Raw genomic sequence first — 24,159 nt, 5'->3', positions numbered from 1 at the left:
GTGGATCGAAGATACATTACAGTATGGATGATTGGAAGTTAAGCGATAGTTTAAGACTAGTACTATATTAGATTTGTATGACGGCCATAGCTAATAATGATTGATAATGATAATAGCTAATATTTTAAGATAATGATTGCAATGCAAATCCGATTAATTATTGATTAATATTACTAGTTGTAAGTGCCAGTTAGGTCAAAATGCGGTCATCCTAAGCCTCTTAAAGTATACGCTAAGAATAGAATCTAGGCATGTACAAAATCTAAGTCATTACAATAATATATATATATGAAACAATCGCTCATGCCTGGGAAAATTGGACACCAACGCTTAGTCATCTTAAACTGGACTTATTGATGTGCACAACAATAAAGCTCAAAATTTTTGGCTACGAAAAATAGGACCAACTTTTAAGTGGCAAGAATAAACGGAGGCTTCCTTCTTTCTTAAAATAGCTAAGTTTTTCTCATGATTGGATGCAAATCTCCACCGCCGTGCGCTGACATTTTGACCTTCCCAGTCGCTCGGTTCTTTATACAAGGTCCAGCATCTCTGATAGACACACTCGCCTCTTCCAACTCGTCATCTGAGGAGAAATCGGACGCGCAAGAAGTTAAATGTCTCTTCTTTGGTGGCATAACATGTAAGGTCCAACGCATTGCTCCCTTATGAAATCCCTTGGTTTTCGACTCTCTGGCTTCGTAGTCTGTATCGGACGCAGGCCTTAGAGAACCAGTTTTACTGCTCCTCATATATTTGATAGATCTACGAGTTTGTTCCTTTTTTTCCCCCCTCGGGGGGGTGTGGAAGTTTTTTAAATTCGTTACACTATTTGTATTTTCTTTAACACTAGAATCGTTTAAATTCTGGGAGTATATCACAACGCTTTCCACAGATTTGTCTTTATGAAATTTTGACGGTTGCGTTTTTGCTTTAGTTTCATTGTTCGTTGCGCATTTAGTATTTTTCCTTTCCCCGGAATTTGCGCTGCTACAGCTTGTATTGCTGTTACTAGTGCTATACTGATCGGCAGCTTCTTCTTCAAGCGCGCGAAACTTCGTGTCTATACTTTCATCTGACGCTTTATATTGTTCTAAAGCTTCTTTTTCAAGTTCTTCAAATTTGTTATCAACGTTCGGTCGGCTTTTCGAACGCAAAACTAATTTTGGATTTAATTTTATAAGACCAGGTGCTAATTTTTGTGAGAGCCTGAGACATCCAACCGTGTTTAAATTGAGAGTAGGCGGTGGAGTCATGCTAAGAACGGTACTGTAAAGTCGTTTTTTCCTTGCGCCTTCCATCGCAGCTGCACTTGTAGATGGCAATTGATTATCAAGAACAACTTTGTCCTTTTGTTGTGGAGGGTTTTCTGGAGGAACTTCTGACTGCACTTCGGGCTCATTTGTTTGCTTCTCGTCACATGAAGTGATATCTGGTTCCTGTTTCCTAATTTCTGCTTTAATATTAGGGGTTACTTTTTCTCCTTTTTGGCTGTTAGTAGTGATATTTTGAATGTGTGTAATGTTAAATCTATTTTCCAACCGCGGTGATAGATTCTCGCGTGGCCACCAGATGCCGTAGCGTCTGTCGGGGTAGCGCAAGTGTCTCTGGCCTGTGGGTGCGTATCGACTGACGTTAGTTCCTCGGTACGGCGGGCAACGACACGCATTTGCTCTCATCACTGCTTGCACGCTTGCTGATAAGCGTCCCATCGCTTTTTGATACTCGGTTAATTGTGGACGAGGGGCATCGAATTGAAACTGAAAAAGAAAATATATTTGTACGCCAAGAGCGATCATATCCATTTAAAATCCCAATAAAATATATTATATCTTGTATATATATTTCCTTTTCAGTAGTAATATGTATTCAGTAATATGGAACGATTAAAATAAATGTTAGAATTTTTTAGGTAGTCAGTTACTGATCAGGCCAACGCATGTATTTTAATTTATTTATTAAGTTCGTCAATACTTATACTATACTATAAAACTAGGCTCGAAATGCGTGCATGCGTATCTAAGAATAACTTGTTGTGTTTTCTGATAAATGCCAAAAATAACTTAACAGTAAAAATGTAATTGAAATTAGGAAAAACTAAAATAAAACCAAACAGAAATGAACGAGGCAATATTTGCTGTACCAGTATATTAATGCAGCATTTATTCGTATAGCTGAAGGGGCCATGAGTGGTGGTCAGAACTAGTAGTTTGGATTTGGAATACGTTGTTGTGCTACGTACGTTATGTTGTCACGGCAGACCTTCGGCAGGTCTGAAGTTAATGAAACGCATACTTTAACATAGCACGGTAAATTATAGTATCAAAAAATTGTGATTTCTGAACAAATGAAGCTTTCAAAAGAAATGTACCTTGCAAGATGGATCACAAAACAGTTTAGTGGGGGCCTCGAGACAATAAGCGGGCGGCGGAGGGGGTACAGTCGGTCTTCTTGGTTGACGACGTCTTGCTCGCATTTTCCTAGAGGTGGGTGGCGGGGAAAGAGCCCTAGCCGGCTTCCTTTGCGAAGACGGTTCGTTCCACAATGCCTGGGTACTTCGTATTCGGGCTTCGAGCGCCGCTTCTTCGGCGGTACGCGCTTCAGTCGGGCCCCAGCGCTCGCTAGCTGCCGATTGGTGCCCGTTTATTTCCATATTATGTATTATTTTGTTTTACGATAGTGATGTTATAAAAGGAAACTAGGCAAATAAATATATTGTTAAAACCATCAAAAGAAAAAAAATGTATGGCAACTTACAAATTTATATTGACGATCAGCTTTAAAAACACGTATAGGAACAAACAAAATGTAATGTTTTAAAAGGGTTTTATTTATGCCAAATAATTGACATCGTTGCTTTACATTATTTGACGCCAAAACTCACCAAATAAAAGTAACTTTTGTGGGACAAACTCGAGAGTTTAAAAAAATCTTAAATATAAGGCAAAAGATAAACTATTAACCAGAATTTTGGATGCAGTGGTGTACATATTATCATGATAATCAATCCATGCCCTCTATTTAGCATGGGGTCCTCACAGATGTCAAAGTCAAAGTCAAAGTCAAAAATATCTTTATTCAAGTAGGCCCACAGGTGGCACTTTTGATGCGTACATAAGAACCACACGGTAGTGAGATGATGGCGATAACCACATTCGTAAACTTAAAATTAAAGTTACGAGGGTTCCAAACGCGTCCTGGTCTAAGAAGAATGATGATTATATGCATCCCATAATAAGGTTACAAAATTAATCGGAAAAAATTAAAATGGTTGCATACAACCAAAGTACGCACAAATCTTCATCAGGAAGAATCTTGTACTGTCGACGACGACGTGGTACCATACTGCGATCGGTTGAATCATCCGCTAATTTACGAAACCAGTATTCAATCTGCAAAGATCCAATTAACAAAATGGCCAAAGCTTAAAAAAGTAAAAACCTTGCTTAAGTACGATTACTGGTGGAGTGTAGGCATTTATCAAGCATGATATAAAAAAGATATACCTAAAGAAACAAAAAGAAAGAGAAAAAGATACATTCTTCTCTAACGCCAAATAAACTGCTTCGTAACAATATTTTTGGGTCGGTGTTATGTCCAGTGGGGTGGAACTTGCATCATATATATGTATAAAAACTATCCCAAAATATTTTTAATGATTCATATTGGAGAGGGAGTTCTGCATTTAAAATTATACACCCTGATTGAAACACCTATTCCTAGTTATTTACCTCAGGTAACATCCAACATTCTGTAAGATCGGTATTGTCGCATCCTTGACCGTTATAACCACGAGCATTTGGTTTTTCATTCGCACAAGTGTAACAGTTTTCTCTGAAATATTTATCAGAAATCAAATGTAAAATATATTTAGTTTCACAAATACTACAGTTTTCACACGTCTCATGTACTTAATCTCCCGATTTTTATAAAAGTACTGCAAATGTAAAAAATGTTTACCTGCTGTCGTCGTAGTAAAAGTTGCCATAAAATTGTGCTAATCTTGATTCTGGTATTACATCTTTCACGCTCCTACGACCACTATTGCTTCTATTTTCTTGACTTTGTACAACGAGTTGAGTATCTACAAAATGTCAAAGTCAAAAATATCTTTATTCAAGTATGCCCATAGGTGGCACTTTTGATGCGTACATAAGAATTACACGGTAGTGAGATGATGGCGATAACCACATTCGTAAACTTAACAATGTTTACTATTATTATTATTATAGCCTCTTTATTTCCATAACGAATTATTATCAATTAATAATACATTATATATGCATATGATATTTATATGTTTATATTAAATTCTTAGTAATAAATAATATAATCATGTTTCACTATGGACCCCCAAACGGGTGAAGGCCTCCTCCATTTTACCCCACGACTGTCTGTCCTTTGCTATAATTCACCAATATTCACCGGCTTTTCTTATTATTTCGTCAACCCATCTTTCTTTCGGTCTACCTCTTTTCCTTTTGTTTGTTGGACCTTGCCCCATAGTTACTCTATTTGTCCATTTTTCCTTGTCCATACGTGCAATATGAATATGTTTGACTAAATGACAATTTAAATATTTGTATTAAGCAAGGGTCTGTATCACAAATGAACACTTAAGAAATGTTTGTATTAAAAATTGCGTCCGTGAAGTGGATTTATTTCTAATATCTATGTTGGTTTATAATCTAATTAAGCAAAATAAAATAAAGTTAAGATAAGCACAACGGAAGTTCAGAAGGATCAGAAAAATCTTGAGATTGATTGAATCCAGATAAAATGATTGATAACCATTTTAATAACCGTGGAAGGAATATTTTGTTAGATAACTGACTCGCTTACCGCTTTATTAAATTACTCTGCAAAGACGTAAAACTAAGGGTTCGTTTTTAAACTGATAGAGCTTGGAGTCGTAATAATTTAAGTGGAAGTATTCTTTGAATGTTCCTTTTACACAAAGAAAGATGAATTATTTACCTGTGTGGTCGCAATGATTCTGAGCGCACAGTGACGATTCAACGGCTGAATCTTGGAGGACTTGGGAAACACGGCATTGCTGTGCCCACAGGCGCTGGAGAATAACATTTTTAATAATGATGTAGAAACTATAAAATTGTTGCTTTCGTTATTAAGGCATTGGGCTCTAACGTCTTATGCCCTTGTTTTACAGCAGTTCATTTTTTTAACATGAAAGTGGTGGGAGAAAAGTAAATTAAGGCTTTTAGTAATTGGATTTCTGCATTTAAAAAACCTTATAATATAACCTTCAGTATGACTATGATGTGATATTAAAAGTAAGAATTCAAACACAGCTTATTTCTGTCTTAATCTGAATAAGAAAAATAAAGAAGAATTCTGGACCAGACACCACTATTTGGCATTCTACTACCCATTTTTGGCTCTGGGGCTTCTTTTAATAGGGTTTAATTGTTAGATTAATGCTTTAGCTACCTGATTGGCTACGATGAATTCATCGGGAGGTTCTGAGGCCCAAGTAAGATCTGCACAGAGGGCTATGTGTGCCCAAGCTGACGAGTAACGATCCACTTCGAAGTTCATTCAATGTGACATATCACGCATACAATTAATTATCTTCAGCATAAGAAACGAACTAATGTAACTACACAATATAGTCACTAAATTTTAAAAGAGAAACTAATGGTAAAATTGTAAATAAAAATGATGACAATTTGAAAGACATTGGTGGTTAAATCTACAATAACAAAATTTTCCTCTTTTATGAAAGGTAAAATGTATACATTTTTTTTCTTTTTATTTCAAAATTGTTTTTCGAATCACTGTCATCACGTTGGCTAGGCTGCTGAATGTCTTTGCTGTCATATATGAAATATTTAGCAGAGGTTTGTGTTGGTTCCACATAACCTTTTCGGATTATTTCCGGGTAAGTAATAATTATATCACTTTTCAAAACAACAAAATGTTAAAAATCATTACCGGAGTCCGGAGTTAGGAAATTGTGTTGTGACTGAAGTTAGGTGTGTTGTGTGTTTTCCAACGGGATAACACAATTTCCTACTCCGGGCTCCGATAGAGATTGCTGGTTGTGTGGTTATTATTCCCTCCCGTAAACATTGGAGAGGACTACGCTTCAAATTCGTCTCTTCCACGAGATAATTGCTCTATTTATATATTTAGCAGTTCAAAATTAATACTATAATGGAAATTCAAAATTCAAAAATGTTTCATTCTTGTAGACATATTACAGGTACTTATGAAGCGTTCATACATTTAACATGTTACAATAATGTTAGTTATGCTGATAACTGCATTCGTTAACTTAAAAGTAAAACTAGGAGGGTTCCAAACGCGCCCTGGTCTCAAATGCTCGTTTTCACCTAGGAATTGCCTAAATCGAATGACTAATGTTTTATGTGATGTCTTTAAAAAAAATAAGAATTGCCTTGTCCGTCGTTATTGAAAACAAGCATAAGATTCATGGAGATAAGAATTTTAAACCACGATTTGTAAAACAAAGGCTGGATTAATAGCATTGATTCAAGAATTGATATAATAATAGATTAAAAAGAGAAATTAATTGATTCCATTCAAAATGTACTCTGGTAAGAAGAAAACATATTTTGGAATTTTATCTTCGTGTAACTGGCAATATTAAAAATGCATTTTCATTGTTTGCATCCCCACAAACCGGCGCGCTCGAGCTCGTCACGTCACTCGCCAGTCAGATTTGCGCAGGTGGCGCTTTCGGTCGTGTTCGCGCATGCGCCGCGTCAATCAGTCGTATAAATGAACACTGACAGTTCCCCTAATTTTATTTTTGTTTAAATAAAATAAAATAAATATTCAAACAAAAAACCATAACATAAACTTGCACTTTTCGTTTCGAAAAAGTTTATTGATATATCGTTGAAAATGAATGTGTTGCGTTCAATGTTTTAAGTGTTTTGATGAATAAAAAATCGATTTACACCGACCTATCCTCTTTATATTGAATGTTGTGTTAGATTTGTGTTTTCATATTGTTGATTTTGGCGACAAGTGAGGCCAATCTAACTGTTGGTGTGTTCGGGAACAGGTTTTTGAAACGGTAGAGTTATTCGTGGTGTTTTTTTTTTGTTTATGTACCTACATCTATATGGAAATATAGATTAGTTCGCGATAGGCAAAGTGAGTGAACCCTTTTACCAAGTGATGCTGTGATATTTGTACAAATAGTTTGGCGTAGCTTCATCCGTGCATGGTAAGTTGTTTGCATCTGGTGTCTAGCTATTAGTATGTACTCATGTATCTTAAGTATTATGCAAGTGAGTGGGCACGTAACGGTCGGAACGGTATAACTTCAATCAAACAGTCTCCAATTTTCGAAGTTATCATACTGAATACGTTATACTTATGCCTAAAAATTGTAATTCCTGATTTGTTTATATTCATTTCATTTACAACTAATACTTTCTTGTAATAAATAAGTTTCATACGTTCAGTTTTAGTTTAAATTTAAATACAATATCCTACATAATATATACCTACTCCCGTTGTAATTAAGACAATGTGGTTCACTCGTGTGGTTTTCCTCTTGTTAATTGGCTTCCTCTGTATAATATTACTCTTATACTAAACTCAATATTCTTTGTGTCTACGGATTTCAAGTTGCGTTTTTCTATATCGTTATTTCCAATATATTTTTTGAGTCAAGTGTCTTGGCAGTTAATGGGATCTAGGAATAATCCTAAATTAAAATTAATTTTCAATATGGTTTAATTTTCTCTTAAATAATTTAAATAGTCATTCATATATCCCATCAAATCACTTTGAAGAACAACAAAATAAGCAGGTCTGCAATTTCTGTACTTTTTATTTCGTTTTTAATTTTGTGTACGAAGGTAGTAATGTTGGTCGTACTTAATAGTTAAGTGAAATGTCTCTTAAATATTTCGGACTAATTGAGAAACGAAGTTCACCCAAAAATCATTATTTTGGAGTTATAGGTATAAAAATATGTGTATCATAAACATCGTTAGATTAACTAATTTGCTTATCTGATAATCCCTTTTTTAATTAGTGCTATTAGGTCATTTACTAACAAGTTATTGTGTTTGCATGCTATTTCCAATATTTGCAATGCTAATGGCTAATCTGTTTTATTTTGTTTAGGATTCTTGCGAGCATGGAGGTGATATAAAGATGAAAAAAGCACGGCTTCATTTATTTATTTTCCTTCCTTTATTATATCTACGCACGCTTTTAAAATAAATATGCTTAATTAACTATGCATAGCTTTCATAATAACATGAATAAAATTGCTTGCGTGATCCTGCATAATGCCCCATACTTTACTAACATTATATAATGCTTTGTTGGAATTTTCTGTAAATTAAAATAATATCTTCAATCTCTCGGGCTTATAAGCTACTGCATCTGTTTACCGTTTAGGAGACGATATGCTATTATAGCGTAATATTTACAATTCAACGCCTGGTTATATTTGGCTCGGGTTACTAACCCGGAAACAATACTGATATTTAATCTGTTTTACTCACCCATAATAGGCAGTCTTAGTTACCATGAGTTCATAAGACATGGGTTATGTCCAGAAAAACATAGTCTGAAAGATCGAAAGAACTGTTCTTTTTTTTTAATTTTTGTGTATCCATTGAATCTATTCCAATCTCTTTTTTGTACATTCAAGCTTTCTGTCGAACCTAATATTTGTAGCAGTTGTTTATTAATTAGCGGTTTGAAAGTTTTGTCAGGATATTACGCAAGAATTTTAGATTGTTTATCTTATCACCAGTTCCTGATCATTTTACTTTATCGCTTTACTTCATCAATTCTCAGTTAAATTTTTTGCTTCTAAGTTTATGTTGCTTTCGCAAGTATTCCTTTGGACGCTGTGCCAATAAGTGCCGCCAATGCTTAATAAATGTATCAAATTATGATTGGCAAATAAAGTTTTCGTGTTAACATCATTTATTTTGGTCCCAGCCGCCTAACCTTAAATCAAAGGTATCTTACGGATCACAACAATAAAACCTGTTGTGAACATAATACGAGTACTTGCACCGAGAAGCAGCCATTGCTATGGTTTCGTTATAAGCTGGGGATATGAAATAGATTTGAACGTGTTTTAACTTTTATGACACGCTCTATATATTATGTATTCACATAGTACATTACTATGAAAACTCACCTTGCAACTAAACGCTTGTTTTAGGTTCCACCAATCAATCATTTAAGACGGGCTTTAGACGTGATTTTCAAAAGTAGCAACTAACATAGGTTTTTTAAAATCGGTTCTTGAAAAATCAACTTTGCAATAATAACTTAATAATGGAATAATTTTACTAACAAATATTAGTTTGGGTGGCCCTCCCATAATGGGTAAATACGATAATCTTAGTCGATCATGTTTGTTCGATGCAATCTGTATTTCGCAAGTAGGCCACAGTCGACACCAATAATGTAACATTGACATTTGTAAACTGTGTTAAAAATTAAAATATTATGTGATTTTTATAATAATTCCTTACCAAATATCTATAATCAACATTAGTGTTGATAATCTTTCTGCATCAGATATTGGCGACACTGCACTTAAAACTGAACTGAACTGAAGTAAATGTGCCAGGTCAGAAAGAAGTTCTATCTTTTTTACGATGTTTCCCGTGGACAAGGATAGCAGCACTATTTCTAGATTTGTTAATTCACGAGGATGATTTTATTATGCGTAGAATATAATCAGGTTTATCTTAGGGCAAATAAGATGGGATACCACACAAGACTTAAAGTATCACCGTATACCATCGCAATTCGAGATAAATGGAATGACGTCAAAGGTCAACTCTAGGCCTTAATTTGGCTTTCTTTACCTAGTGATATCTCGTGGATTTAACCCGCCGGAGGTCTTAGATGTTCTTACAAGTAAGTAATTCAATGACCTTGGCCCCATTTTCACAAATAGGTTCTCTCGCGCGAAATAAAAGAATCTTCGGGTCATTTGAACAAGAACAAAGGAAAACTAAGATATGTACTTTATCGCATCTCTTTTATATATGGTTTTGTGGCGGCTCGTCTATTAAGGGAGACTCCGTGCGCCTATAAAGCCTTCCGCCGAGTTGAAAATGTATGTTTACAGCGTATTTGACAAGATGTGCGTTAGACCTTATTTATTAAGTTCGCGTTAGCGTCATGTGTTGGACAAAGACTCTTTAGTTAATTGGAAGGTAACGTTGGTAGGCTTGAATGGACAACACAAAGGATAAGGAGTAGCATCCCTAAGTAAATTATACAAACATCATATTATGGAAAAAATATAAGTAATACATTCTTATGAAAACACAATATAACCACAAATCAAATAACATTAAACTACTTAGCAAAAGCGAAATGGGGTTATTGACGTCATTTCATTGTAAAAAGCAAACTTGCCGTTTTTTATGACATTGTTAGACGTGAGTTTTATAAGCAGTAAGCGAATACCAATATTCTATGCATTAAGTACTAAATAAACCAAATGTTTGTAAGCGATCGACGAGTATGATAATTAACTTTACTAGCAGTTACCCGTTTTTGCGTAGAATTTCGGATTAAGATTAATAATTTGTACCGCGGTACTTACCTACCGCGGTGTTTGTACAGAAATCAAGCTACGTCAAAAAAAAAATCTAGATCACTTCAATGAGTTATGTTATATTTAAAGAAAATATAACTTTCATTCCACCATTCAACTCCTATTTCATTCTCTAGAGGGTGGAATTTCGTAAAATCCTGAGCGTACATCATAAAAACCTATGCCTAATGCCATATGCCAAAATTTATTTCGATCTAGTGGTTTAAACTGTGCGTTGCCAGGATTATTCAGTCCATCATCTTTTGCTTTTATATATTTCGGTATGGGTTAAGCTTTACAGCACATTTAAGAGAACTGCATTATTTCGTGCCCCAATCTAGACGTCACCATTTTTTAAAAACCACTACACTACTGAGAAGGAGATTAAAAATGAAATTATCTTATACGTACTCTATAATCTTCTTAAATTCGATATTTATGTGCTTTTAACTCGATCCAAAATAAGCAAAAATTTCTCGTATCGTATCTCCCTGACCCAGTTTGAGAGGGTGCGTGGCATTCTTTTGACGACCTTGGCCCGTTTTCGCTGGCCGACACCCTTGCTAAAGGGAGTACGGAGCCTGCGGGGAGTCATTTGTAAAATTGCCAAACGGAACAAGGACATTGAATGTTCTGGATTTTCGGCTTCTAGCCCCGGAGATGTATGAGCCTGTTACATTATTCCGAGCTTTTTAACGTCACTTGTATATCTGTTGGTTCGAAGCTTGCAATATACTTTAAACTCTCTAAAATTTGGTAGGTACCAAATTAACTCTGATGAAAAGATATATTGAGACGATCTGTGATATGAAATTTATTTTCAAACTTGACAGCGCCGTTTGTATACTCATCGAAAATATTGTTTGGCGATTAGTAGGCAGGCGGGGTATCTGCTAAGATAACCAACTTCATGTAGGCTGGTAGTTTGGCCTTGATGAGATTATTCGGCTGACGGAGGTTGTTCAGGCTATTATGATGAAATAGTAAAAATACGATTAGGCAAGATATACCTGTACTAAGTAATGTATCCAATACATTAATAAGTTTAATGTGTTGTTTCAATCACGCTTATATATATATATATCAACGTAACTAGTAGGTTATTGTTTCTCTATCGCTATTTTATTCTTGCGATTACCCAACCTTTTTTTGGGTTGCAGACTTGTTGTCTTGGTTTTGGTACAGCCGCCAGTCTGATGATGTCAACCTAGTATTGTTGGCATAATAAATGGGTTATAATCCGCTTTTAATTTCAAAGTCAATCAGTCTTTCTGAGCTTAAGCATGATGAGCTCTGGACCCTTTCGTAGAAGTTCCTCTTGGCATTCAACTTAAGGATATAATTTTAACAAGATCTGTTAAGCAGCATTTTTGAGTGAGAAAAAATCATTGAACTGGCTCATCACCACCGCACGGTTCCCATGAGCTATATGTATACTGTGTATTTATGTACTTACCTAGATTTAGATTTCCCATCTATCCCCAAAGACTGCCTTGCATGTTTTTTAGTAGCAAAAGGTTGCCAGAGCTGGTTAATTATGAAACACCGGAGCATATTAAGAAGTATTTATTGACTTTACAACGCACAGTCACTAAGAAAAATTAGCAACCCAAAAGCGTGCTGGTTAAAATGCCGTTTGTATAAATTATTATGTTGTCAGAATGTCGCAATACGCCGCGTGAACTCAACTGTCGCGAATGTTAAACTTGATTCCGTTAGATGTTGAGAGAATACGATGTTGACATCGATTGTTTTGTTGATTTTAATTCTGTGTCTATGGTAGTTACAGCCGGAAAGTCGACCGAGAAGTATAAGATAAGATATAGGTATAAGTATAAGATTTACGCCTGCTGTCACTAACGACAGACAAGGTCAATAGTCTTAAGTAAGTAACGCCTAGTTAAAGAATATTCCTAGGCATACATCTAACTTTTAACAATCGATTATCACTAGGCAACTCATAATTAGTATACCCTAACATGTCTATGATTTTTACCACAAGGTGTGGTATCTTGTGTTTTTATCATCATATTATTTCGATTTTTGTATGGAATTAAGGTTAAGAAAAAAAACCAAATTTAAATTTTTTTTCACCTGCCAAGAGTCGAGTTCCTTTACGATGCGCCGAATCGGTTCCGTAACTTTTGACGGCGCCCAACGTCATTAGACATCACATAAGAGTTTGTTAAACGTGTTTTTTGTCTAGAAATCAGCTATAATCAGCAGGCATCCGATTAAGGCGATTCCTAGGTTTTGTGAAAACGTGCATTAGTGAGCTAAGCCTAATAATAGGCATGATGATATTAAGAAACTGCCCTATGATGTTCGGAAATACCTATCTACTTATATCCAAAAAATATCTCACGCGAAAACGCTCGCCGGGTGTCATGGCCACACTCGTGGCGCTTTCGGAAAATTAGAGCTGTCTGCCTAGTAAGTCGTTGATCCAAACTCAGGGCTGGTATTAAGAATTTCTTGAAAGAAAAACCCAATACTATTACACTACATTTTACATTTATTGGCCTGACCCGGAGGTCGAACCTAGGATCTCGTGATCTATAGTCGAACACTAACCACTAGACCAATGAGGCATTTAACACACGAGACATAATGATGTCGATAACAGTAGGTAGGTACTAGGTATTCAGAAACTTGAAGATATTGGTCAACATCATCCTATTGTAAATTCCGTCAAAGCTAGTAAACGTGTGTGCCAGTTTTGACCCAGTTTGTTGAACTGAATTTCTTGCATATTAAGCTTTGTACACACGAATAGAACTTACAACGTAGGCTCGACACACACGCGCCACTTAGCGACAATATTTGGGCTCCAAAAAGTCATGATGTCACAACTACATAAGGCTGGTTATATACCAGAGATGCAACGTAATATGTTAAGCAATAAGGACTATTTATTTTCATACATTGGCTTAGCTTGGCTTGGCTAGTTCAATCGTGGCTCTGCCAAGTATCAGCTTGATGCCCTGGATTCGGTGGATCGCCGTGCTAGAAGTCTCATCGGTGACCTAGCCAATAAAAAACTTAAGAGTTTGGAACATCGTCGCAAGGTTGCCTGCCTTTCGGTATTCTATAGGATATATTTCGGAGAGTGTGCTCAAGAACTATTTGATCTAGTTCCCCCCTCGCCTTTTTACCATCGAACCGAAAGGATCTGCATCCCTACGTGGTCGATATACCGCGGACGCGTACGAAGCGCTTCGCATCTTCGTTTCTAATTCGCACCGCTAGGATTTGGAATGCTCTTCCAGCTTCCATTTTCCCCAGTTCTTACAACATTAGTACCTTCAAATCAAGAGTGAATAGGCATCTTCTAGGCAAGCGCGCTCCACCTTAGGCTGCATCATCGCTTACCATCAGGTGTGATTGCAGTCAAGCGCTCGTCTATAAATATAAAAAAAAAAGCACTGGTGCTATGTTATTTTGTATCGAGACATGGGAGCTACGGATGGGAGCTGGGAAAGCGCCAAAAAGTGTTACTAAGTTAACTTTAGTGGGTTAGATTGCAATAGTCTCGAAGCGTAGATTTAACATTTTACTTTTTGACGAACTCCAGCACGAGGTCACGTAGAAAATGATACGAGGTATAGGTTTAATACAACTGCCATACCTATAATGGTTAGCCAGTTAACAGCTTAGACTCTATCATCAATTTAGATTGCAGTCAAGTGTTAACTTGTAGTGGAAAGAAAAACATTGCTGACGAAACATCTATATCGGACAAATCTGGTGGAAAATCTCACTTATGCTGTGTTCATCGAAAGTCAACAGCTCTGAACAGAACCTTCGACATTCGTAGATTCTGGTGTCAACGCCCTCTGATTTCTACCATAAAATGCACTTCTGGGTTGGCAATAAAACTAAGCACTATTTTGAAATCCACCCTACTGTAGGGTTACCACGTATTCAATTAATCGTAACAAAAAATCATATTATAAAAATTGGCGGCTTTATCAAAACGATGACAATTTTTTTTTACGGAAAACGATTTAATAGCAGTGATTGAGACAGGAAGAAGAAGTATAAACACTTAATTGCACGTATAACATACAGGAAAAAACAGTAAGGAATGAAGACAGTACACAATGAAGACATGCAAATGCGGCATTATTGCAGCAAGCGATCTCCCACAGGCGACCTTTTTAAACAAGAATTACAGATAAACACGCAGACACTGAAAAACATTCATGTTCATTACAGAAACATTTTCCAGTTGTGGGAATCGAACCCCCTCAGGAAGCAGGGTCGCTACCCACTGCGCCAATCGGCCGTCTAATTTGGAGAGAAGGTATCTTCTCTGTCTAAAAAGAAAAAAGAATTTAACCTAAAAAGTTACCATGAAAGTTCTATAATGTCCTAATCAATACTTATACTGATAGAGACGTGTCGCTAAGCGATTTAGTGTTCCGGTGAGTTTTGGCGTCGAAACCGGTTATGAATATAACTACCATATTCCCTAACAGGTTAGCCCGCTACTATTTTAGGTTGCATTACATATACCACAAGAGGAGATTGCAGTGAACGGCTAACTTGTAGTGAAATCAATAAAAATCACGCTTTCTTAATCACTATTTTGTCCCATTTCTCCCATCCCACTATTTTGACTGATCCATGCAACTGGGTCGAAATATCGACCAATCCAAAATATTATCGGTATGAACTATATTTAAGAAATGTTTATTAACCACGAAAATCTTAGTTTAAAATCTTTACTTTGACCCAGTTGAAACATCGTGAGGAAACCTTAATGCCTGCGAGTTCCCCATGGTAACTTCTGAAAGGCATGCGAAGTCTAACCAATCCGCGCTTGGCCAGCGTGATGGACTATGGCTTATCACCCCGTGATTGTGGCGTCGGGGGTTAAAAATAGACGATCCTAGTTAAAAACGGTACTTTCCCCTAAACTACGAAACTAATGGTAAACCTATTCTCCAAGACCGTCGCAGTATTAACGCCTACGTTGTTTATTTAGGAGCCCTCGTAAATCAGTCTCGAGATATTTTTATCCTATTTGCTCCTTCCAATGTTTATTTTGTCTAAGTTGACTTAGAGCGAATATCCAGTTTTTTTTAAACTTACAACGTAGCGCCATGTTGATTCTCGACTGTAAACAATTTTATAGTTAGTCTAAATTTTTTTGAGAACGTGGTGATGACCTTATTTACTGCTTCATCAGTGTAGTGGTTAGCACGTTTAAATACCTTTTAGGTCCTAGGTCCGAATTGTGGGTCTGACCAAAGGAGGATTCTCAGTACCTGCCCGGAATTAGGGAATTAGCGGTTTCAACCCCCGTGCCCTGTTAAGGTATTATATATAAATAAAATTTAATCCTCAAACAGGTTCTGGCTATTATTTAACTGGACTCAGATGTTTGTTTCTGACTGTCCTTGTGCAATGGCGAAAATTTTGGTCGTGGCCCACATTTAAAAAAACACAGTACACGAGGTTAGATTTCTCACCTACTTGACTGTTACGACGGGAATGCATGACCAGTGGCGTGCACTTCATACATGCACAAAAGCACTGCCTAACCTAACAGTTTCATGTTACTGAGGAGGCCTTAATGCTTACCCTGGTGCAAATTCCTGTGCACGCCACTCTGCGTGACTGGGATCAACTTGGCTGGATTTGTCTTTTCTCAGTCTGGAAAATTACCTTAATTGTCCACTGTGCAGTCCACCGTTGGACTAAAGGCCTCTTCACACAGGATGGTTTGCTCATAAACACCATGCTGGGCAGAGGCTCTAATGAGATTTTCCTACAAGTACGCGGGAGATATTATTGCGTGTACGCAAGCACAGGTGCATTCTCTATCCCCTTACTCTCATAGTACGATGGGACGGATAGTTAATCGATGCCTCATATCTATGCTTCTGTATGTATTCTAATATTATAAAGATTTTATAAGACTATATAGCCTTTGTGTTTGCTTGTATCTAATAGGCTTCGAGAGTAGTCGATTCTAACCATTTCGTCGCAAAATAAGCCAAAAAAGCACGAAGTATGTAATATAATTTGTTTAAAATAAAATAGGAGATCTTTAAGAATTGCAATTGCAATAAAAAAAATCCTTTACATGGCGTGCGCTGAGAAAACACTTGATGATTCATAAAAATGACATAAAACAGAATTAGGTACTCACCTACATAAAAATCACACTTAACTGGTTTCATAAGGTTAATACATAGTACTAACATATACTACGACAATACACACATCGCCATCTAGTCCCAAAGTAAGCGTAGCTTGTGTTATGGGTACTAAGATAACTGATGAATAATTTTTATGAATAATATACATAAATAATTATAATATATAGATAAACACCCAGACTCTGAAAAGCATTCATGTTCAACACACAAATATTGTCCAGTTGTGGGAATCGAACCCACGGCCTTGGACTCAGAAAGCAGGGTCGCTGCCCACTGCGCCAATCGGCCGTCATGTAAGATTAAATATATTTATAATATAAAGATGAAACTAAAGGGTCACTTGGAAATCGTTTTGAATTTTTATGAATAGTGCGAGGGATTTATCGAAGCACCACTTCCCATTCACCGGTGAAGAGTTGGTTTAATTGATTTTTATAAACCGGACCGGTTAAAACCGGCTCCTTTCCATTCATGCGATATGCGTTGAATGGTTGGTCTTGAAAACAAACGCATACAATGCATGTAATAAATGTCTACTTATCTAGGTTAAAGCCTAGTAACCGTGACAGATCAGGTAAAAAAAATACTTAGGTACGAAGATATTTCATAATTTTTCGTAGTTAACCAGCAAGAAATTGACGGCCGATTAGCGCAGTGGGCAGCGACCCTGCTTTCTGAGTCCAAGGATGTGGGTTCGATTCCCACTACTGGAAAATGTTTGTGTGATGAACATGTATGTTTTTCAGTGTCTAGGTGTTTATATGTATATTATTCATTAAAATATTCAGCAGTCATCTCTCTACCTATAACACAAGCTATGCTTACTTTAGGGCTAGATGTCGATTTGTGTATTGTCGTAGTATATGTTAGTAATAAGTATTTACCTTATGAAACCAGCTAAGTGTGAGCTGGACTTGAAAACGCAGGGTTCCGTATACAAAGTGTAACAGGATTACTTAATAATATTGAAGGACTTGTAAGTACCTATATTTCATAATGAATCACCTTGTAAATATATTAAATCAAAGAAAGTATATTATACATTTTTCCGTACAAACGAATTCAAAAATTCTAAGTGTTTACTTAAGACAACTCTATTGAAGATGAAAAACCGACACGCGCATAGTACCTACTCTACACGACGCGTACCTAATAAAGTGACAGGAGTCATATGATTTGCTGAATCAGATTTCAATTTTAAAAACTATGTCAGTGGTTTACTCAAAAACTATTCGGTTTTCGGTTTTCGGTTTCACAGATAAGTCTTAGACAGTACACAATGTACCTCTAAAGCCTGTATTGTATTACTAGCTGTTGCCCGCGATTTCGTCTGCGTTTGATTTTGTTTTTTGATGTGGCATTAAATTTAGTTGTAGTTCTAAAAAAATTAAAGTATTCAGTATCGCTAAGCCTTTCGCTGAGGGGTTTGCTGCTGTCCGCTGAGGAGTCCTATCCTCAATCCCCAAACACAGTCTGGGCAAAAATTAAACACATATTATAACCTCTACAGTACAAAAAAAATATATTAAATCGGTTATAATTTGTCGGAGTTATGGTGTAAAATCGTCAATCACCCATCCCCTTTCCCAAAGGAACTGAGCTTAATGTCGGGATAGAAAGTAACCTATATTACTTCTAACACTTCCAAGAATACGTGTACAATGTTTCATGAGGATAGGTTAAGTAGTTTTTGCGTGAAAGCGTAACAAACAAACTTACATTGACATTTATAATATTAGTAGTGATTATTTCGGTTTTCATTTACACATTGTATAATTTAAACCGTAGTAAGTAGAGCTTTTTGTGACAGCTCGTCCGGGGAAGTACTAACGCCATGCTTATTACTGCCGCCGAGCAGCATTTTTGTGTGTACGGGAGCAGCATTTTTGTGTGTACGGGAGCAGCATTTTTGTGTGTACGGGAGCTGTATTTTTGTGTGCGATCAGAAGGTTGCGTGTTCAGATCACGTCGGGTGTGCGTCAGGCTTGAATGGCGGTGATGCTGCTGCGATGATCACGTCGGGTGTGCGTCATCACGTCGGGGTCACCACTGTACGGGAGCTATCGTGATATGCTCGACCGTAACAATAGGAATATCTTCCTCCGAGCGGGTGATCATGCTCGGGGACCGAGGTCCGAACATTCATTTTTGGAAGTTGTATATGTAGGCATTCTTAGTGAACACTTCGCTAGCACGATGTAGGATTTTAGTAGCGCCATCTAGTTATGTAATGTGGAGACCGCCACATGTGTTTCGGTATGAAAGTTATTTAATTACAGGCACATGAGGCTTGTCACCTTTACCTCGGGTTGATGGACTCAGGGACTCGGGGATGGCACGGTACTTACTTACTTACTAACTGTAGGACTCGTTCCTTGCCCAGCGAAGTGTGGCTCTGTTTATGGGCGATGATTTTTCCCATGCCATCCGGTATTTGGTTTGGTGTATAAGAAGCGTCCTTTATCGACTGTCCGTGGCGCGGAGCGGCGGCGGTATCAATTAAATCAATTGCGGTCGTTTCATGTAACTGAATAATAAATTGGGTGTTTAGTTCGATTATTTGCACGTTTTTTTGAAGTGAAACTGCTTTAGAATCGTTGTGATTTCAAACCGGATGCAACGGCAAAATCGACAGGTAAGAGACACAAATACAAAAATGTGTAGGATGAAGCCAGCAAAGAATGAAACAGAAATATACATACTATTTTATCTGCTTTTTTCCAATTTAAGTTACGAAGGAAACCGAATAATATATAGATAAAGAAACAAACACATAAATGTATAGGACAGAGTGATATAGAAAACATTATACATTTTTTTACCTATTCTAGTTACCATGGAAAAAAAATAATAACCCTTATATTTATCCTAATAGTTCTGATACTCTACATCCACCTCATTCTCTCGTAGGCTACTTTTCAGAAGTTACACTTCCGCCGTGTGTGAATAAATTGCACAGGATTTTTTTTTTAGTGGTGTAGTAAACTTTTATTATTTTGAATATAGCTTAAAGTTACTGTAGATCGGATAGATTAAACTGCTGATGTTTGACGATAAAAAAACAATGTATTCCTTATTTTAGAGTCGCCGAATAAAACTGTCGTTTCGAAATTATAATTAATGTTTATTACCGACCGTAGTAAACGCCTAACACTGAGGACTCTTGCCCATTTTCACTAACGACGTACAAGGCAATGCCTAAATAAGAATCGCCTAATTTTAGGAGTTTCCTAGGCATACATCTACTGTTCGCCAATAGTTAACACCTAAGAGTTGGTGAAACGTTTTTTTAATAGACAATGTGCAACACCTTAAACATTAGGCATTCGATTTAGGCGATGCCTAGGATTAATGAAAACTGGTATTAATCTTATACAATTATTGTTTATATTGATTAATTAAATTGTCGTGCCTCTTTTGAAAAAAAGTAGGTACGTACTGATGACCCATGAACTCTAGTTGGAGGTCAGTTGAGACTGGTATTTTTAACTTATTATTAAAATATCGCAGACGGAGTTGGCAGTTACGTTGACAAACCAGACATCTGGCAGAGGGGTTTAGTTGCAAAAAAAAACAAAAGATCAAAAAGCAAGAACGCAAACGTATTTTGAAATTAAGTTCTGTGACACATCTGTTGACTTTACAATGAACTTAACAATTATTCATTGTAAAGTCAACATCTCCTGAGCGGAGATGTTGAGCATCTCCCGTTTCGGAGCGAATTGTGCGTAGACGGTAAATGGTCGAAGATCTTTTTGGTGTGGAGTATAAAGATTGAAGAAATCATAAATTACACCTTATATATCCTCCCTCTTTTCGCGGAGTATAGCAAATGAAGCTTAATTTTCAAAATATATCTGTTATTGTTTGTCTTCAATATAATTTCTACACTACTCTATTTTTATCGTCTTGTTTGTGGAGGTCATGATACACCCGGGTCCCAAGTCTATTGTAATTGTAATTGTTTCTCTGTGTTTGATATATAATGACATAGTTACAAATAAACGTGTTTTCAATTTATTTTTCACTAGCTGTTACCCGCGGTTTTCGTCCGCCTTTATAACGGTTCTTTACAAATCCCGTAGGAATAGTTTGTATTCATGTGATAAAAACTAGCCTATTTATGTAATTTGTTTATTTGATTTAGTCAGATAGGACTATATAAAAACAATTACAATATAACAATCATAAGATACTATACAATAAATATGTTAGTCTTCGTCCATTCAACTAATATAACATTATGCCAGTAATCTTCTCGATTTACTTAGACAGGGCATAAAGTTAGGACAAACAAACATAGAAATACTTTATGAGATGTACAGTGGATTAGTACTTTTTGTCATTAATCCGACGTAATTATTGTTTGTTGGGTTCGACTTAATATTCAATGTAAATCTGGTATGTTAGCGTGACTTAAGGAACTCCTATATTGTCCCCCGCCACTGCAACACCAGTCTGTGCTCGTTCAACTGTGAAGGACAAATGAAAAGCCCGTTGTTCCAGCTTCCAAGACTAATCGAAATGTCTGTTGAGAACATTTTTAACAATCACAGTATTAATTGATTTCGTTTTAGGCATCATATGCTGGACGAATATTAGTCAATATTATACATTGGATAGAAGCAGGCGTTACTTTGCGAAATACCATGATAGAACATACACATTACAATTTAAAATAAATTATTACTATTAATTCTAATAAATCTAAAATCTTTGCATAATTTAAATCTTCTGTTAGAATAAAGGAATTAATTATTTAAAATATTGAACACAAAGTTACTCTTACTTCAATTTAAATATTACCGAATAACTGTAATTATAACATTACTTAAACAATTTTATATTCATTCTTGTATATTTTATCCTGGGGAAAGGGCCTGTTGGCTTGAGATACAGGTTCTACCTATTTCAAGCATCAGTCCCCAAATTATAAATGTGTAACAAAATAGCCCGTAAGCAACATTATATTGTACTTATACTTATAAGTAATGTGGCGAAATAAATAAATCATTCATTAATTCATTCATAAATAGGTGCATTCAACAGGCGGCCTTAAAATAATAGTGCGCCCCCTTAAATAACTGAACATTTTATATGACCATTTAATTAGCTTCCGGAACTTTTGATACGCATAAGTGCATGTTTATTTGCAATGCAGTGAGATGAGAGATCTTCAGTTTGAGTTTGAAACGACGATGGTGAAAATAGTAGGTAAGTGTTGGTTTCTATACTGGCAAAGGAATATTTATAAGTTAAATACAATGATGACTTTCTATTATAACTATTAGTATAATATACTCTATGGGAAAAATGTTTTTACAACGCGAAACTTCAAGAGAGCTTATTATATATAAATAGATATGTTTGCTTGGGGATAGTAGTAGTAATTTGAGGCTTAAACATTAGTATGTGACTTAGTTAAATAGATCTCCTATAATAAGTGGCGTGCACTTCATACATGCATACCCAAATTATTTTATGTAAGTCATATTGGAGGGGAAAATTTCCATTTTATGCCATGTACCTGCTTTTTGCATACCCTGGTCAAAAACCCTGTGCACGCCACTGCCTGTAATGTAACTTAACTTTTTTACGTAACGTTGCTCAGATAAAGTTAGTGTTAAAACGAAACACACTTATTTCAGTTTCACAGAAACACTGACCTCTAATAAAATACTTTATTATAATTATAGAGTTTAGTGGACCTAAAACTTTTTCTCGTTTAAACTCTTTCTTCAGTCTGAGCAATGTCAAAGTACGCTCTATAGATCTCAGCTTTAGACTATGGAAATAAAATGGTATAGAGTTCATCCAAGAATATTGCCCATAGAGAATACGAACACGTCTTCCGCATGCCGGTGTATTAAACAATACTGTGATGATTTGCACAAAAAGTAGGCCATTTGTACGGTACCTAGGCAGGTAGATACCTGTGCAATATAATGGTTTAGAAAGTCTTTGTCGTGTGTAATGAGTAATGACTAACGACAGGTTCATCTCAGGAAAAGGCGAATGTGTAACAACTTGAGATTGCCAATCAAAATCAATATCTACACAATGAGAGCCTTATAAAATAAATAAACGTGGTATAACGTTGGAATAGTTAATATCGCACTTCAACTGAAAATTTATTCTAATATTATTTCAAGTTTTTGGAAGAAGAATTGTATTGAGTTTTCCTTTTAATTTATAAAAAAAACACTTCTGAAATAATTGTTATGTACCTATATGAAATTGTAATGGTACAATTACGAAAAAAAACCCCTTTTAAACTATAAAATAATTATGCAAACCCGTCTGACGGAAAATAAATGACGGAGTTATGCCAGAACAAACATAAGGAAAATAAAAATCCAAATTCAGTAATAATCCAGTGTTATAAAATTGGCACTGTTTAACCCCGTGCCACTGAGAGCACGTTGAGACGATTGACTGGCTTTGGCAAAGATGAATGGGTAATTAATTATTATCAACATTATGTGTTTTTCAAACCCACCAACAAGCATCGGTGTAGCATGGTGGGTTAATGCTCTAAAACCGTTTTTCCGTTGAGAGTACTGTGGCAGATAGTGAAAAGTGATAACTTCCTGTCTCCTTACCATGAGTGGTTAGTTTGAAGTTGTTCATATATTATGTTTGCTTTTGGTACGTATAATAAAGAATTTGATTAAGTATTATTATTCAATATTCGACTTCATTTATATACGGTGTACACAACTGAACTTCCTCGGTATTCCCTATGCCTTGAGTCGGGTCATCATCATCATATCAACTCATTATCGGCCCACTACAGGGAACGGGTATCCTCCTACAATGAGAAGGGCCTAGGCCGTAGTCAACCACGCTGGCCCAATGCGGATGGGCCCTGAGAACATTATGGAGAACTCTGAGGCATGCAGGTTACCACACGATGTTTTCCTTACCCGTTGAAGCAAGTGATATGTTAACACATAACATGGAAAAGTTAGCCAAAGTCCTAACCACTCAGATATCACCGCATATATTAAATGTATAGTCGAGTAAAATTGATTTATTGATTGCCAGTAACTAGGCAAAACACTTGGTTCTGCAACAACAATACGGGAATCGTAACTGTTTAATACCAACCTACGTGGGAAGATAGCGTTCTACCATACCTTTTCCCATAACCTACTGACTTACAGATTCCTGTGTGCATATCTATACAATTATTATTGTACAGAGGAAAGATTTGTTTGTTTGCACTTAATCGATATATTAAGAAACTATTGAACGTATTTTAATAATTCAATTGCCATTGGAAAGCTACTTTAGTTTAGTACATAGTAGTACCTAGAGCTTTATTGAGGTCAGAGTTCGTCCAGCGAGGTACTACCGCCAAGCACGATGATAACGACGACCACCCTGGGGCATCGGTGAGCG

The 24,159-nt window shown here is 36.3% G+C and overlaps 2 protein-coding genes across 5 annotated transcripts in view; one reads left to right on the top strand and one right to left on the bottom strand.

Moving 5' to 3' along the window:
• Positions 1 to 184: 184 nt before the first annotated feature.
• LOC120625774 lies at positions 185 to 5,768 on the bottom strand. Its single transcript, XM_039892976.1, has 7 exons — positions 5,452 to 5,768; positions 4,978 to 5,071; positions 3,961 to 4,084; positions 3,732 to 3,834; positions 3,295 to 3,392; positions 2,372 to 2,621; positions 185 to 1,760 (listed from the first exon to the last, which is right to left on the bottom strand). Exons 1-7 carry the CDS (start codon positions 5,557 to 5,559, stop codon positions 456 to 458), a joined length of 2,082 nt encoding a protein of 693 aa, XP_039748910.1. The 5' UTR covers positions 5,560 to 5,768; the 3' UTR covers positions 185 to 455.
• A 952-nt stretch (positions 5,769 to 6,720) lies between these two features.
• Positions 6,721 to 24,159, top strand: part of LOC120637405 — a 74,193-nt gene continuing 56,754 nt past the window's right edge. For all 4 annotated transcript variants that reach the window (XM_039909246.1, XM_039909256.1, XM_039909264.1 and 1 more), the window contains exon 1: positions 6,721 to 7,219. The gene's annotated coding sequence lies outside the window, so the exon portion shown is untranslated. The remainder of the gene's footprint in view (positions 7,220 to 24,159) is intronic.

This window comes from Pararge aegeria, chromosome 1 (genome assembly GCF_905163445.1).
Source record: "Pararge aegeria chromosome 1, ilParAegt1.1, whole genome shotgun sequence".
NCBI lineage: Eukaryota > Metazoa > Arthropoda > Insecta > Lepidoptera > Nymphalidae > Pararge > Pararge aegeria.
This window is presented reverse-complemented; position numbering and strand designations above follow the sequence as displayed.